A 14264-nucleotide genomic window follows, 5' to 3' on the forward strand; every position below is an offset into this window, starting at 1 on the left:
GAGAGAGGTGGCCTTAAATTGCCTAATTTTAAATTATATTATGAAGCTGCTGCATTAGTAGGAATAAGTGATTGGATCAATTTGAAGCAATCGAGGTTATTAAATCTTGAGGGCCATGATTTGTTGTTTGGCTGGCATGCATATTTGTTGTATGATAAGAAGGTAGGTACTGTGTTTAGGACGCATATTTTAAGACAGGCATTGCTGAGAGTTTGGAAGAAGTATAGACATAAGCTAAGTTGCAAGATACCATTGTGGGCAATTCCAAAACACGCAATAGAAAATATACATGCTGGTTTCAAACACGATGAGACTACCTACAAGGAAATTTTAAGTTTGGAAAGGAATGTTTGGTGCTTGAAATCATATAGCTTCTTGCGAGAAGAGAAGGTTGTTCAAACATGGTTTCAATATACTCAGCTACGGGCCAGGTGGAAAGAAGACCAGAAAATTGGATTTGCAACGATTGATGAAAATCTGATAAAGCAAATTAGAAATCAGGGACCTGCACACATTAAACGGATATATCTTGCATTGATAGAGATTGATTCAGAAACAGAGCTTGTTAAGGACTGTATGATAAAATGGGCCCAAAATATCCAGGAAGTTATTACAATGGACATGTGGGAGAAGATCTGGGTGAGGAATGTGAAATTTACTCAAGCTCAAAATTTAAGAGAGAATTTTTATAAGATGTTTTATAGATGGCATTTAGATCCTAAAAAGCTTGCAAGTATGTACCCGAATTATCAGCCTAAGTGTTGGAGGTGCGGGGTTGAAGATGCAACATATTTTCACATATGGTGGACATGTAAAAAGGTTAAGGCCTTTTGGATTAAAATCTGGTGGAATATACAGAAGATCTTTAAAAGGAGGATAAAGTTTTGTCCGCAATTTTTTTTGTTGGGAATAATTGTTGATGCTACAGTGGTGGACTCTAAGTTGATGCTGAATTTAGTCACGGCAGCAAGACTTTTGATAGGACAATACTGGAAGAAAGAGGAGCTGCCGACCATAGAAGAATGGACTTTAAAGGTTTCCGACCTGGCAGAGATGGCGAAGATATCGGCTTATTTGAAAGATCACTCGCAAGAACGTTATATTATGGAATGGAGAAAGTGGATTGAGTTTATCCAGAATAAGTATAGGGTTAAGAAGTTTTATCTAGCATTCGAATAAGTCTTCTTTCGTGTTTTTTCTTTTCTTTTCCTATTTTTTTTATATATATTTAATAATGTTAAGTTTTGTTTGTTCTTATATAAGTTAGAGAGTGATGGATTTTAGAATTTATGGTTGTTAGTATATGGTTGCTTATGATTGCTTTTATATATATATACCTTGTATTTAGCTCTGGGAAGTCCGGGGGGGGAGGGGGGTGGGGGGGAGGTAGGGGAGGGAAGAGGGAGGGGGGAAGGGGGGAGGTAAGGGGGGAGGGAAGAGGTAGGGGGGAGGTAGGGAGGGGAGGGTGGAGGGGGATGGGGGTTTTTAATGGAAAATTGTATTGTAAAACTTTTCAATAAAAAAAAAAAAAGGTTTCTTGCCTCAGGCAGAGGGTTGGACTAGAAGACCTCCAAAGTCTCTTCCCCTCTGTGATTCTATTAAAATCCTGAGTGATGAATCAAATATGTGTGTGTGTGTGTGTGTATGTATGTAATATTGTGTTTTTTGGTTACAGTGCTGCACTGGTTTTTTCTGCAATAAAACTTCTTCAAGATGCAGAAGTTTTCATAGATACATCTAATTCTCAAAAAGATGCAGAGAAAACAGATAAGGTATATTTCAGTATTCACATTTTATTAAGTTGATGAGGGAGGATAGTACTGACAGCATTATGGGCAGCAATTTTATAATAAATATTAAAATACTTTAAATTATTCTATTGTTATTTTATGGGTTTTTGGTTTAATACAGAAGTTATTCTGTGTGGCATACTGTAAGCTATATATTTTACATTTAATAAAACATTTTAGTAAGTATGACTGTATTAGAGACATTCTACATGTTAAAATGCATTAATCAGTTATAGAAAAATTGAACATTAAACCTAGTAATCCAGTTCATTTTCCCCTTTTGATTAGGGATATGATGAAAGGATTTATACTGAGGATTCCAATCTAATTCACAATGTAACAGCACGAGAACATCTGAATATACACATATGGCTAAAATGTCGTTTGGCATTAGTGATTGCAATTACAGCACAGGCAAGAGGCATTGAAACAATGAAAGGTAATCAGTATTATATAAAGGTAATCAGTGGTATATAAAAACTGATAAATGCATAAAGAAAATTTAATTCTCAAAACTATTTGTGTTACTTCTTCAGAAATCTATATATTTATGCATATTTCCCAATGATTACTTTCTTGTCTAGAAATACTTTTTTTATAGAAGTTGATTTTCATTGTATCTTGCTAGCACTATAAACCCATGTGAATGATCATAATTAAACAATGAGTCCTCCTGAGCATTCAGGTAACATTGTAAATCTCTATAGGTTGTTCTTTGGTTAACAACTACTTGTTCAGCAACCATTCAAACTTACAGTGGCACTAAATAAATACTATTTATGGCTTCATCAAAGTTACAGCTATCACAATGAGTTCACAGTGACGTGATTGGGATTTGGGTGTTCAGAAACCAGTCCAGATTTCTGACCGTTGCAGTGTTCTGCAATTTTTGACTTCTCACAGCAAAATCGGTGGGGAAGCCTACAGGAAGTCAGAAGTCACAATCATGTGGAGTCCTCATTTAATGTCCCATGGTAATTCACTTAAAGTTACTGCAGTAATGAACGTTCTGGTCCCAGTTACCATAGTTAAGCAGGGTCTATATGTGTTGTATTGAGATAATAAAAGCAATATACTTTTTAAAATATTTCTGGTAAAATAATATTGTATGTGCTCAAATATTTTTATACAATACTATAAAATGATCCTTTGTACCATAATTATTCTCGATGGTATTATTTTACTTTTCTTCAAGAAAATGAATTAACAGAGTGTTCTAGTCTGATTAATGAAGTACAAATGGAAGCTGAAGCATTCAATGATGTTGAGACTCTTGCTGAAATTACTATGCAAGCTGTTATACTTGGCCTTCAAGAAAGACTACCAGTGCCTGATATTAAGCTTCATTTACAGGTATATTAACACAAAAGTGAATTATCAATTTTTCCCCAGTATCATTCTTATGAAACAAATGAATTTTGATGCTATTCATAATTTAATTTGCATTCTACATTAAAATAACCTGAGACTAATTATTTTCATATCACTGCCTAACAGTATTTCATAAGGAAAATGCAGAAATAACATTTTCAGGCATTTGGTATTCACATAATTTTTGCATTGAGTGTGTATTGCATCAAGGAATATTATAACTTAGTTGTTAGATTTGTGTAGTAAGTGGTTCCCAACAAAACTGAATCTTAATTTTGCGAACAGTCACTGTTCAAAACTCTGCATAGTCTTAAGACTATGGACTATAGGGCTATACTTTATAGATGCTGCAGTCAAGAATTGTGTATACAATACTTATCTATAAAACAGGACTATTGCTTGGCAGGAGAGTAGTGATAGAAAACAGGATAAATTTAGAAAACATGTCTTTGATAATAGAATTTGAGAGCTGAAGATGTAAATTTATCTGTCTGTCTATCTTCTGTTCACACAGAATGTAATCAAGTTGCTTGAAGAAAATACACTGATTTCTCCACCAGCTAATTTAATATTAGTACAGAGTATGCTTCTGTTAGCTGACATAATGAGAACAGAAACAGAAGATGGTTCAGAATCATCTAAAACTGACCAGTTGAATGTATTAGTTCAGGCACATGCACTAGTAATTAAACAGGTAAAGTATATACTAATAATTGCATGTTACTATTTTTTTTTCAGAGTTCACTGCTTAAATATGAATAGCACTGACCACAGCTTCCTTGGAAAGGCTTAAATTTTGATGGTTTTTATCAGTCTTATCCTCTGTTACTGCATTTTTAAGTTTAAAGTTGAATATTAAATAAAAAATGAAATTAATGTCATGTATTGGTGGACTTTTAAAACCAGGCCAGGAATCAAATCAGATTTAATTTTGTTTTTGAAATTGGATCAAGTATGCAAAAGGTGGGTGCAATTCAGATGGATCATGTGGCAGGAACCTTTTACTATTTTGATCTTTTGCATCTTCAACATTAGACCATGCACTGAAGTAACTGCATTTCAAACTCTTAGAAGAAATTTACATTCCTTTTATCACATTCGTATTTGGTAAATGCAAATGTATGTATATGGACAGATTGAAAATGATAGAAAGATTGGTAAAGTTACTGTCAGATTTCTGGATACAATCCTGATCATCTCCCTGATCCAAATCCTGTACTTAGTATCATTGGCTCTTGATTTGCCATTCAGTTGTTCAATATGAGGAAAACATTATCATTTTTTATTTACTGAAACTGATTTACAATGAATGGATTATTTTTGGAATATAATTGAAATCTATGAATTACCGTAGGTACACAAATACTAATTACAAGTCTGTGTTTTACTTATTTGAAAATAGTATCAGTTGAGCTATTCATACAATATCACACCATGGAGTGTTCTTTGTTCCCATAGACCTCTGTTAATTTTTTTTCTCTTTTTTCTCTAAACAATTAGTGATCAGGACTTAATGAGCACGAATCCTCATTAGGGAATTTTGAGATTATTTCCCCTCCAATTATTTACATATAATACAGATTTTAATTTGTGTTGATATTAGGACTCAGAAGACATAGATGGCCAAAGTCAAATTCTGAATTTTTTGTATTTTTTTTAAAAGGAAAGTACTTCTTTCTTTCCTTGTGGACACTTCAATGAAGCTTTGAAGTATGAAGTGGGAAATGATCTACTTAGACAATGAGATACCAGTATATCTGTGTGACTTCTTATTTTTCAGCCATTCCCTTCTCTGTCTTTTTCCCTAGTCAGTAAATTGATGTCCCATGCTGTTGGGCTGTTGTGAGTTATTATGGGACTAAATGGTTTGTCCCTTAGGATATTTTGATAATGTACTTATCTTTCATTATAAAGTTTGACATTTTCAACAGCTGTTTATTTTGGGGCAATCACTTGAACAACATGGACAAGATCCTACTTTAACAACTCTAAAAATGCCTATGATGAATATATACCTGCCACACATCACACTACTGGCAAAAGTCAAAATGAGAATTGGTAAGGACTTTTTAATGCAATACAAGTTTTGTTATGTCTGAAGATTATTTAATATCTTTAAGGGGATTATTGTATGTGGAATCTAGTAATTTCATATTTAAAGTTATACAATACATTTTTGGCTAGCATCAATACATATAAAGACATTGTAAAGAAAAACATTAGGATGATTATATATGACTTACTACGCCTACAGTTATTTTGTGTTTCAAATTTTTGATAATCTATGGCAGGTATAAATTGTATAAAATGAATAGGAAAGTGTTTAATACATTTATATTAAAATAATCTTCATTTTATAAGACAGAAATCCTAATTCTTCAGTCAAACATAGAAGAAAATTCTTAGTCAAATGTGGAAGCTAGATAAATTTTATTTTAACATATTTATATGGCCACCCAACTCACATACAGGTGGTTCTGAGTAGCTTACAACACTAAAGACCATGTCTTTTGGGCCCCACTGAAGTACTATGGGGCCCTGGTTTCCTCCCTATCGGTCGACTATCATCTGGTCCCTTCCATGACGCGAAAAGGAACTTGAAAGCGGAGCTTCTCTTACCACTCTGTGACTTTATGGGTTTTTAGCCCTAATTCATCTCGTTGACTTGTTTGCCCTATTGTCTCCCCTTTTTCCTTTCCCCTTGGGTTCTGGAAGGTTCCAGGTGTATAACCACTGTGGGAGAGTGGTTAAGAGTTAAGAGTTTCCACCTGTTACCATCCTAGAGGTGAGAGCTCTAGGCGGTATCTCTTTCCCCGGCTGTATATTCCAGGCTGCTCCCCGGTCCTGACCGTTGTGAGAGGACGGGGATTGTTCCAGGGTTACCCAGCTCTAGTGGCAGCGGAGCTGGGTTTGCAGTCTGGATATTCTCCTTCCACTTTAAGATCCTCCCATTTTATTTATTTTGATCTGGGTCTGCTTTTTTGCTGGATTATCTAATTATTATCATGGGCCTGAGTTACCCGAGCACGGTTTTGTTCACCCTCAGGGGTGACCCCCCATCCTGGGTGCGACCTGCCTTATCTTCTACTCTGCCTCTTGATGACGGGCCCGATTGTCGGGACCCTGAGATATGGCTGGGCAGGAACAGGGGCCTCAGATATAAATTTAATAAGAGGCCCCTGGTTACTTTTTTAGCCAAACTTTTTGTAGGGTTAGGGAGGGGGGAGGGTTGTGGTTGGTTGGAGATGGGGGGTAATCCACCAACTGTTGTTCAGGCCAGGTCCAGGATAGATCGTGTAGAGAGGGAGCCGGGGTCGGCCACCTCCGGAGCTCCGGAGCGGGTTGTGGGATTGCCTATTCCCACGACGATAGGGAATGGCAGCAGGTGTAAGATCAGAGGGCCGTACCGATCTCCGGGAGGGCATCTCTGCTATTTACAAGTGGTGAGGCGCTCCGACCCTCTGTCTTCGACCCGAGGTCCCGGGAGCGGGGATGTGCAGCCACCTGAGCTCCGGCTGGTATACCTGAATGCCAGGTCCGTTGCTAATAAGGCTCCTCTCGTCCGGGATCTGGTCGAGGGTGAGCATGCGGACCTGGCCTGCATCATGGAGACCTGGCTGGGCCCAGAGGGCGGTATTCCCCTGGTTGATCTTTGCCCACCAGGCTTCCGGGTGCTACACCGGCCTCCGACTCAGGGTAGGGGTGGGGGAGTGGCTGTGGTTATGAGGGAGACCTTATGTCCGCAGGAGGCCACTGTTCTTCAGATAGTCGGGTGTGAATCTCTCTTATTGAGGTTTGGTCCTAGGGCACAGCTGGGCTTGCTGCTGGTGTACCTTTCACCTAGTCGTGCAGCAGCAGCCCTGCCTGAGCTTCTCGATATCCTCTCAGGGCTGGTGATTGAGTTCCCCAAACTTATGGTTTTGGGAGACTTCAATCTACCATCCCTGGGAGGAGCATCTGAGTTAGCTCGGGAGTTCATGGCTTCCATGACGGCCATGGACCTGACGCAAGTAATTCATGGACTGACTCATGAGGGAGGCCACACCCTTGACTTGGTTTTCTTATCTGGACGGTGGTTAGATGATCTTGGTGGGGGCTCCCCAATTGTTATGCCCCTGTCATGGACCGATCATCATCTCCTGCGGCTGGTCTTCCGTTTTGCCACTCCCCACCGTGGGGGTGTTGAGCCAACTAGATGGTTCCGCCCCAGGCGCTTAATGGACCCTGAGAGGTTCCAGGCAGCACTGGGGTCCCCACCTGCCTCCTCTGCTCACAGCTCGGCAGATGCCTTAGTGGAAGCCTGGGAAAGGACGGCCACGGAGGCACTTGACCGAGTTGTACCCTTGCGGCCCCTGACTCGGCGCAGATCCCAATGGGCTCCATGGTTCTCCACGGAGCTCCGGGAGATGAAGCGTCGGAGACGGGGCCTAGAGAGCGTTTGGAGGTCCAGCCGATCTGAATCCGACCGATTGCGACTAAGAACCCATATTAGGTCTTATCTTGCAGCGATGAGGGTGGCGAGGTCTAACTACTTCGTTGCCCTCATCGCGTCCGCAGATAATCGCCTGGCCGCCCTGTTTAGGGTGACCCGCTCCCTCCTTAATCAGGAGGTGAGTGAGGAACCCTTGCAGGGACGTGCCGAGGAGTTTAGTCAACATCTGTCGGACAAAATCGCTCGGATTCGGACAGGTCTGGACTCCGACTGGGCAGCGTCGGATGATCAGGACACGAGCGGTCTTGTCAATGTTACCTGGGAGGAGTTCGATCCTGTAACTCCGGAGGAAGTGGACAGGATTATGGGGAGGCTGAGCTCCACCACATGTTTATTGGACCCGTGCCCTTCCTGGCTGGTTTATGCAGCCCGGGAGGGGACACAAGGCTGGTTCCAGGCGGTTATATCTGCCTCTTTGAGTGAGGGTAGTTTCCCCGCTGCCTTGAAAGAGGCGGTGGTAAGACCTCTCCTCAAGAAGCCTGCCTTGGACCCGGCTGTTTTAAATAACTTTCGTCCGGTCTCCAACCTTCGCTTTCTTGCGAAGGTTGTTGAGAGTGTGGTGGCGCATCAGCTCCCTCTGGACCTGGATGAAGCGGATTATCTAGACCCGTACCAATCGGGCTTCAGGCCCGGGTACAGCACGGAGACGGCATTGGTCGCGCTGGTGAATGATCTCTGGAGGGCACGGGACAGGGAAAATTCCTCTGTCCTAGTCCTATTAGACCTCTCGGCGGCTTTCGATACCATCGACCATGGTATCCTGCTGCGGCGCCTCAGGGGATTGGGAGTGGGAGGCACAGTTCTTCAGTGGTTCTCCTATCTCCTGGGATGCTCGCAGTCGGTCTTGGCAGGGGGGCAGAGGTCGACCGCGAGGCCTCTCGTTTGTGGAGTTCCTCAGGGGTCGGTCCTCTCGCCTCTCCTGTTCAACATCTACATGAAACCGCTGGGTGAGATCATTCGTGGTTTTGGAGTTGGGTATCATCAGTATGCTGATGATACCCAGCTTTTCATTTCGACCCCAAACCACCCCAGTGATGCCCTTGACGTGATGTCCCGATGCCTGGAGGCGGCCCGGGTCTGGATGGGGAGGAACAGGCTTCGACTCAACCCTGACAAGACTGAGTGGCTGTGCGTACCGGCATCTCGGGATATTCAGGATATCCCACCCCTCACTATGGGGGGTGAGTTATTACCCCCTTTAGATAGGGCTCGCAACTTGGGAGTCCTCCTAGATTCACAGCTTTCCCTAGAAGACCATATAGTAGCTGTGACTAGGGGGGTCTTCGCCCAGGTTCGCCTGGTGCGCCAGTTGCGGCCCTATCTAGACCGGTATGCCTTACGTATGGTCACTCATGCGCTCGTGACCTCTCGTCTTGACTACTGCAACGCTCTCTACATGGGGCTACCCTTGAAGACCACTCGGAGGCTCCAACTGGTACAGAATGCAGCTGCGAGAGTTGTGTTGGGAGTTTCCCGACACTCCCATGTCACACCTTTGCTCCGCGAGCTGCATTGGCTTCCAGTTGTCTTCCGGGTGAGGTTCAAGGTGTTAGTAATGACCTACAAAGCCCTACATGGCATGGGTCCGGAATACCTTGGGGAGCACCTGCGGCCGGCGTCAACTTCCCACCGCCCAGTACGCTCCCACAGAGAGGGCCTCCTCAGGGTGCCACCGGTCAAAGAATGCCGACTGGTGGCCCCCAGGGGGAGGGCGTTCTCTGTGGGTGCACCGGATCTATGGAACCATCTTCCGGTCGAGCTCCGGATGGCGCCCGATCTCCGCTCCTTCCGGCGCGATCTTAAAACCCATCTCTTTGAACAAGCTGGCCTGGCCTGATGGGACGGGGTTGGATTTTATAAATGTATCTTAACTTTTAATCTGTATTAATTTTACGGGCACTGTTGTTTAATTACTTTTTAATAATTTTTAATTTATGTATCTTGTTTTTATGTATTGCCCTGTTCACTGCCCTGAGTCCTTCGGGAGAAGGGCGGTATACAAATTAAATTATTAATAATAATAATAATAAAAATCCACAATATAAAAACCATAAAACTCCAACCTCCATGGCAACAGCAACACATTCAAACCAAACATTTGATTAGTCCAAAATCTTTCACTTTTGTAAGATCAGAAACTTTGCTTTAAGCTGAAGTACATCTGTTCTAAAATGCAGAACTGCAGAAATTAATTGATGTGTTGCTTCTTTCCTCAATACATTCTCTCAAGACTACCAGATTATCCTGTTTTCAGGGATGAGCTGGTTGTACGTTTTGCTGCATAACTTTTATGTTTTCCTTTGAGTAATGAAAAAGTATTGATGGAATAAACAGATATAATGGAGTGAGAATTAAGAAAATATAAATTATATGGATATTATATGATTTTGAATTTAAAGTCAACATTTCATGGAAGATCCTTTGCAAAAGTATTTGTTTCAAAGATAAATTGGCTTTCAATTATTCCAATTCATATGTTATGTTAATTAATCAATTGTGATTCTAACAGTTTTAATTCCATATTTTTTTACATTGACTGTGGTGTCTGATTAATACATAGTATGAATCACTTGTCATGATGATTTCACAAGGTCTGGAATTTTTTGAAAATTGGGACTGAATGAATTAATACATTGATTGTTGGTCTAGCATTGTTCTTGTTCTTCTGTGGGCATTGTTCATTAGTTTCTCCAAGTAGTCATTGGTTATCAGCCATTCATTCAGTCATCATTTAAAGTTATGACAGTGGTGAAAAAATAACTTTACAGCCCATTTATGATTATGTATGACTTTTTCAATATCCGTCAGTCAACATGATCACCATTACAGTCAGTTGTCCTCCTGTGCCTGAGCTACATTATTTCTTTCCCCTTTTGCAGAGCAGAAAGATTGGAGATTGGAGAGAGGTGTCAGGACCCACCCCAATCCACATCTTAGGAAAACAAAAACTCTTGGAGTCAGTTCTAGTCCAAAAGGAATCTTTACTAGGACATGCTTGGTTGTGGGAATACAAGACAGGACTTAGTATTGTTTTACAAATTGAAATTTTATAAAGGGTACCTGGTTCAACCCCCCTTCCCTCAACCCCATTTGGTCAGCCCCCATCCTTCTACTTCGTGTCATCCCTTTCATGGGAAAAAAGGAACTTCGAATCTTTATGGTTATTGCTTTCTTCCTCTCCAGAATTAAAAGAAGACACAGTCCAGATGCCTTCTTCTCTAACCCTCCCTTTTGTTCCCCCCAGTTCAAAAGGTTCCCTTGGCCTTTGAAATAACCTAAGGCAGGCTGAATCCACAAATGCTCCTCCTTCCTCGGGAGATAGCAGAATCCATAGGGGGGGGATAATGTTTTAAACATATATTTATGAATGTGATATAAATGGATTCTGACAAGAGGAATTGCAAGAAACTGCAATTTACAGTACTCTTGTGAAATTGTGTTTTCTCCAATATCTCCTCTCTGTGAAAGAAAGCAAGCAGTTTCTGTGGGCAGTCATTCTTTTGCTTAATCCTTTCCTGCTGCTGGCATAGTCACATTGCTTTTGATGTGTAGAAGACCAAAACAGCTTGAAAGCACAGTCATGGTTATAGGATTTCCCACTTAGCAATTGCTTTGCTTAGCAGTGGAGTTGCTGGTCCCAGTTAGGATCATTAACCAAGACACTACGTGTATGTAGTTTAGAGAAAATGTACAGTATTCACTTCTAAATTCCAATTGCAAATTATATGTCTGGAATAATTCATTTCTTGTATTAAGGGGCTACATTTCATTTATTCAATGTTTGACTTTATTTTGCTTTAGAAAAATTTGGTGAAATAATTTCCTGCAAATTGATTTCTAGGGCATACCTTAACTTTAGAATTATCATGTAAATCCAGACCACAAAGTGAATTGCAGTGGGTACAAGCCCTACAATACACAGAAACAGCACTAAATCTTTCTATAGCATCAGTAAGAGAAGATTTAGATCTAGAAGCAGAACTTCTTTTTCGAAAAGGTAATATACAACTCAATTTTTTTTTCTAAAGGACTGTTCAAATTTCATGTTGCATTTGAGACCTGGAGAGTTGGTAATCTGGCTCCCTAATGGTTTATAGTTCTCTGTTTTGTATACTCTGTGGTTCCTATTGCAAAGTAGTGTATGTATAGCTCCCTCTGCAGATGAGTGGCTAATTAGGTAATGGGTATATGTCTTGATATCTAATAACTGTCAAGCCCCAGGAAATCAGAAAATCTAGGTAGTTTTAATGAGTATAAAGATTTATTGCAAGCTTATGTTCTCTACAAGAATCTGAACTAATATTGGTCAAAGCAAATTGGTGATAGATAAGAGTCAAAAGAATTGAAGGTGGGCTGAACTTAGATCTCTTGTTGGCGTAAAGGGACTCATGACTGATGATGCATTTGACCTGTCCCTCAGGCTCAGCCTGGTCATCACTTACATCAACACTGTATTGTATGCTAATAGTAAATCTGATGCAGAATTTAATTCAACTTGGACATTTTTGGATTACAGTTCTATATATGTACTTGTACCATAAGTTTGAATTTCTTTAAACATAAAATCTTAATATGCTATTTCTTAATAATCTATTAGATGAAATCACATTTTCAGCTGCTCAATAGAATTTACTGCCATTCTTAATTTTATTTTATGATTTATATTGTGTTGATTCCTATTGATATTCATATATTATTTGGATTTTAACTGATCTGTGGTTTTTTGTGATCTGTAATTTGTAGTTTTCTGTAGTTTAAGTTACTTAAAACTAATTAATGAAATATTTAACACTGAAATCTTGATACTTGTAAATTCCATTTCCTCATTTGTGTTCAATTTTTCGTCATTTTTTTCTCTTTTCTTTGTCTTGGTGTCTTTTAATTTTTTTAAAAGAAAATATAATTTAAAAGAAAAAAGTATTCTGCTTCATTAGCTCTATCAGAAAAAAACAAATCTCTTTCAATAAATTCATATGTGTCATTTTTAGGAAGAATAGAACGACAACTTGATTCATTAGGTCTTAATAAATCAGAATTAGCTGTTGACAGCTTGCTGGATGCCATAAATTTAAGCCTGCTGAGTTACCAGCACTATGGGTGAGCAGTTTTTTCCCCCTATGTCCTTTAGATTAGTATGTCAATTAAAAGAAAACAATAACTAAAACATACAATTTACACTGAAAAGTTCAGACCATAAGACATTTAAAAGGCCTGGATGAATAAAACTTATTCACTTAACAATATAAATAATGTTTGCCAAATGCTAACATAAGATGTTTGGATTCCTTGCTTTTTTATTTATTTTTTGCAGATTAATAAGAAGATCATACATGGAGATAGCACTACTTTACTTTTATTTATGTACAAACAAGGAAGAGTCTCCAACTTCAGGTACTGTGAAAGGAAGAACATTTAAGCAGAGGGTATGTATAATTCTTTTTAACACTAACCATATATTTAAGCACCAAGTTTAGTATTATATTACTGGTCTATAAAGATATATGCCTGAATATAGAGGCATTGTTATTGCTTTGTGCAACATTCCTGCATCTGGTTTGCATGAAGTTGAATTGATGGGAGGGCTCAAAAATTTAAGTGAGTGAGATAATATGATTGAAATCCTACCATTATTGTATAAGAATCAATGTTATATGTACTGCAGTCCTTGTTAAGTAATTGTTCACATTTACAATGGTGAGAAAAAGTAAATATGCGACCAATCCTAGTGTCTGCTCCATTTAACAATCCAGTTGCTTTTCCCAGTTGTGGTTGCTAAATACCCTGCAGTTCTCAACTTTTTTGGTTTCAGGACCACTTTATATTTTTGAAAATGATTGATGACTTCAAGAAGCTTTGATTTATGTGGTTAAATTAATATATACTGTATTAGAAATTAAAACTGCAAAATATTAAAATATTTATTTAATTCACTTTGTGGACCCTCCAAAAGGACCTCATCTTGAAAAGAACTGCATTATGCTGATCCCTGGAATATTGATGTGGAGTATCTGAGCGCAAATTCACAGAGCTTCTGTGCCTTGTGTGAGGACAACCCATTAATAAGTCTCTGAGCATATATCTGCAGGCCTCTGCCTTTATCTGTCCCTTCCCACAACTCAGCCAGCTCAAGAATAGTTGGAATGCTACACTTTGGAAATGATATTTTCCTGAATATCCCACATCAAGATGACGTGTATAAATGGGCATTGCAGAAGTGGCTTGAAATGATCTGCTCCATGCCAGCAGATCTTGTAGCTCCAATTGGTTCTGCTAGTTTTCTGTGAAACCACCTCCTTCAGTCAGGTCCCTGACATTCCTCTGTCTTCCTTTGGCTGCAAAAGAGACCGGAACTCTCCTTCTGAAGCCACTCTATTTGTAAATGTATCATTTTCAGTGTAAGAAAACAGATGCTGGAACTCACCCCCCCAGGCCATTCCTTGATTGGCAACCTTTCACTCCCCTCCTGAGCTGAACTGCCATACTAAGGTGGATGGGATGAGTGGGGTAGGCCCATTCCCCCTCCGCCGTTTCAGAGCCAAGGGGGAGTGAAAGTGAACGGCTCAGCTGCTGCTGTGTACCACTGGAAGGGCTTTTTTTAAGCTTTGCCCCGC

At 40.0% G+C, this 14264-nt stretch overlaps 1 protein-coding gene across 1 annotated transcript in view; it reads left to right on the forward strand.

Annotated features, from left to right (window-relative positions):
* CFAP54 (cilia and flagella associated protein 54) overlaps positions 1–14264 on the forward strand; it is a gene marked incomplete at both ends in the record, with an annotated part of 175159 nt that overhangs the window by 132880 nt on the left and 28015 nt on the right. The window contains 8 exons of the mRNA XM_083366027.1: positions 1676–1772; positions 2079–2229; positions 2986–3143; positions 3676–3855; positions 5093–5219; positions 11495–11650; positions 12642–12750; positions 12965–13076. Of these exons, the coding sequence (XP_083222153.1) occupies positions 1676–1772; positions 2079–2229; positions 2986–3143; positions 3676–3855; positions 5093–5219; positions 11495–11650; positions 12642–12750; positions 12965–13076 (1090 nt within the window). The remainder of the gene's footprint in view (positions 1–1675; positions 1773–2078; positions 2230–2985; positions 3144–3675; positions 3856–5092; positions 5220–11494; positions 11651–12641; positions 12751–12964; positions 13077–14264) is intronic.

The sequence above is a fragment of the Vipera ursinii genome, assembly GCF_947247035.1.
Source record: "Vipera ursinii genome assembly, chromosome: 6".
Classification (NCBI taxonomy): domain Eukaryota; kingdom Metazoa; phylum Chordata; class Lepidosauria; order Squamata; family Viperidae; genus Vipera; species Vipera ursinii.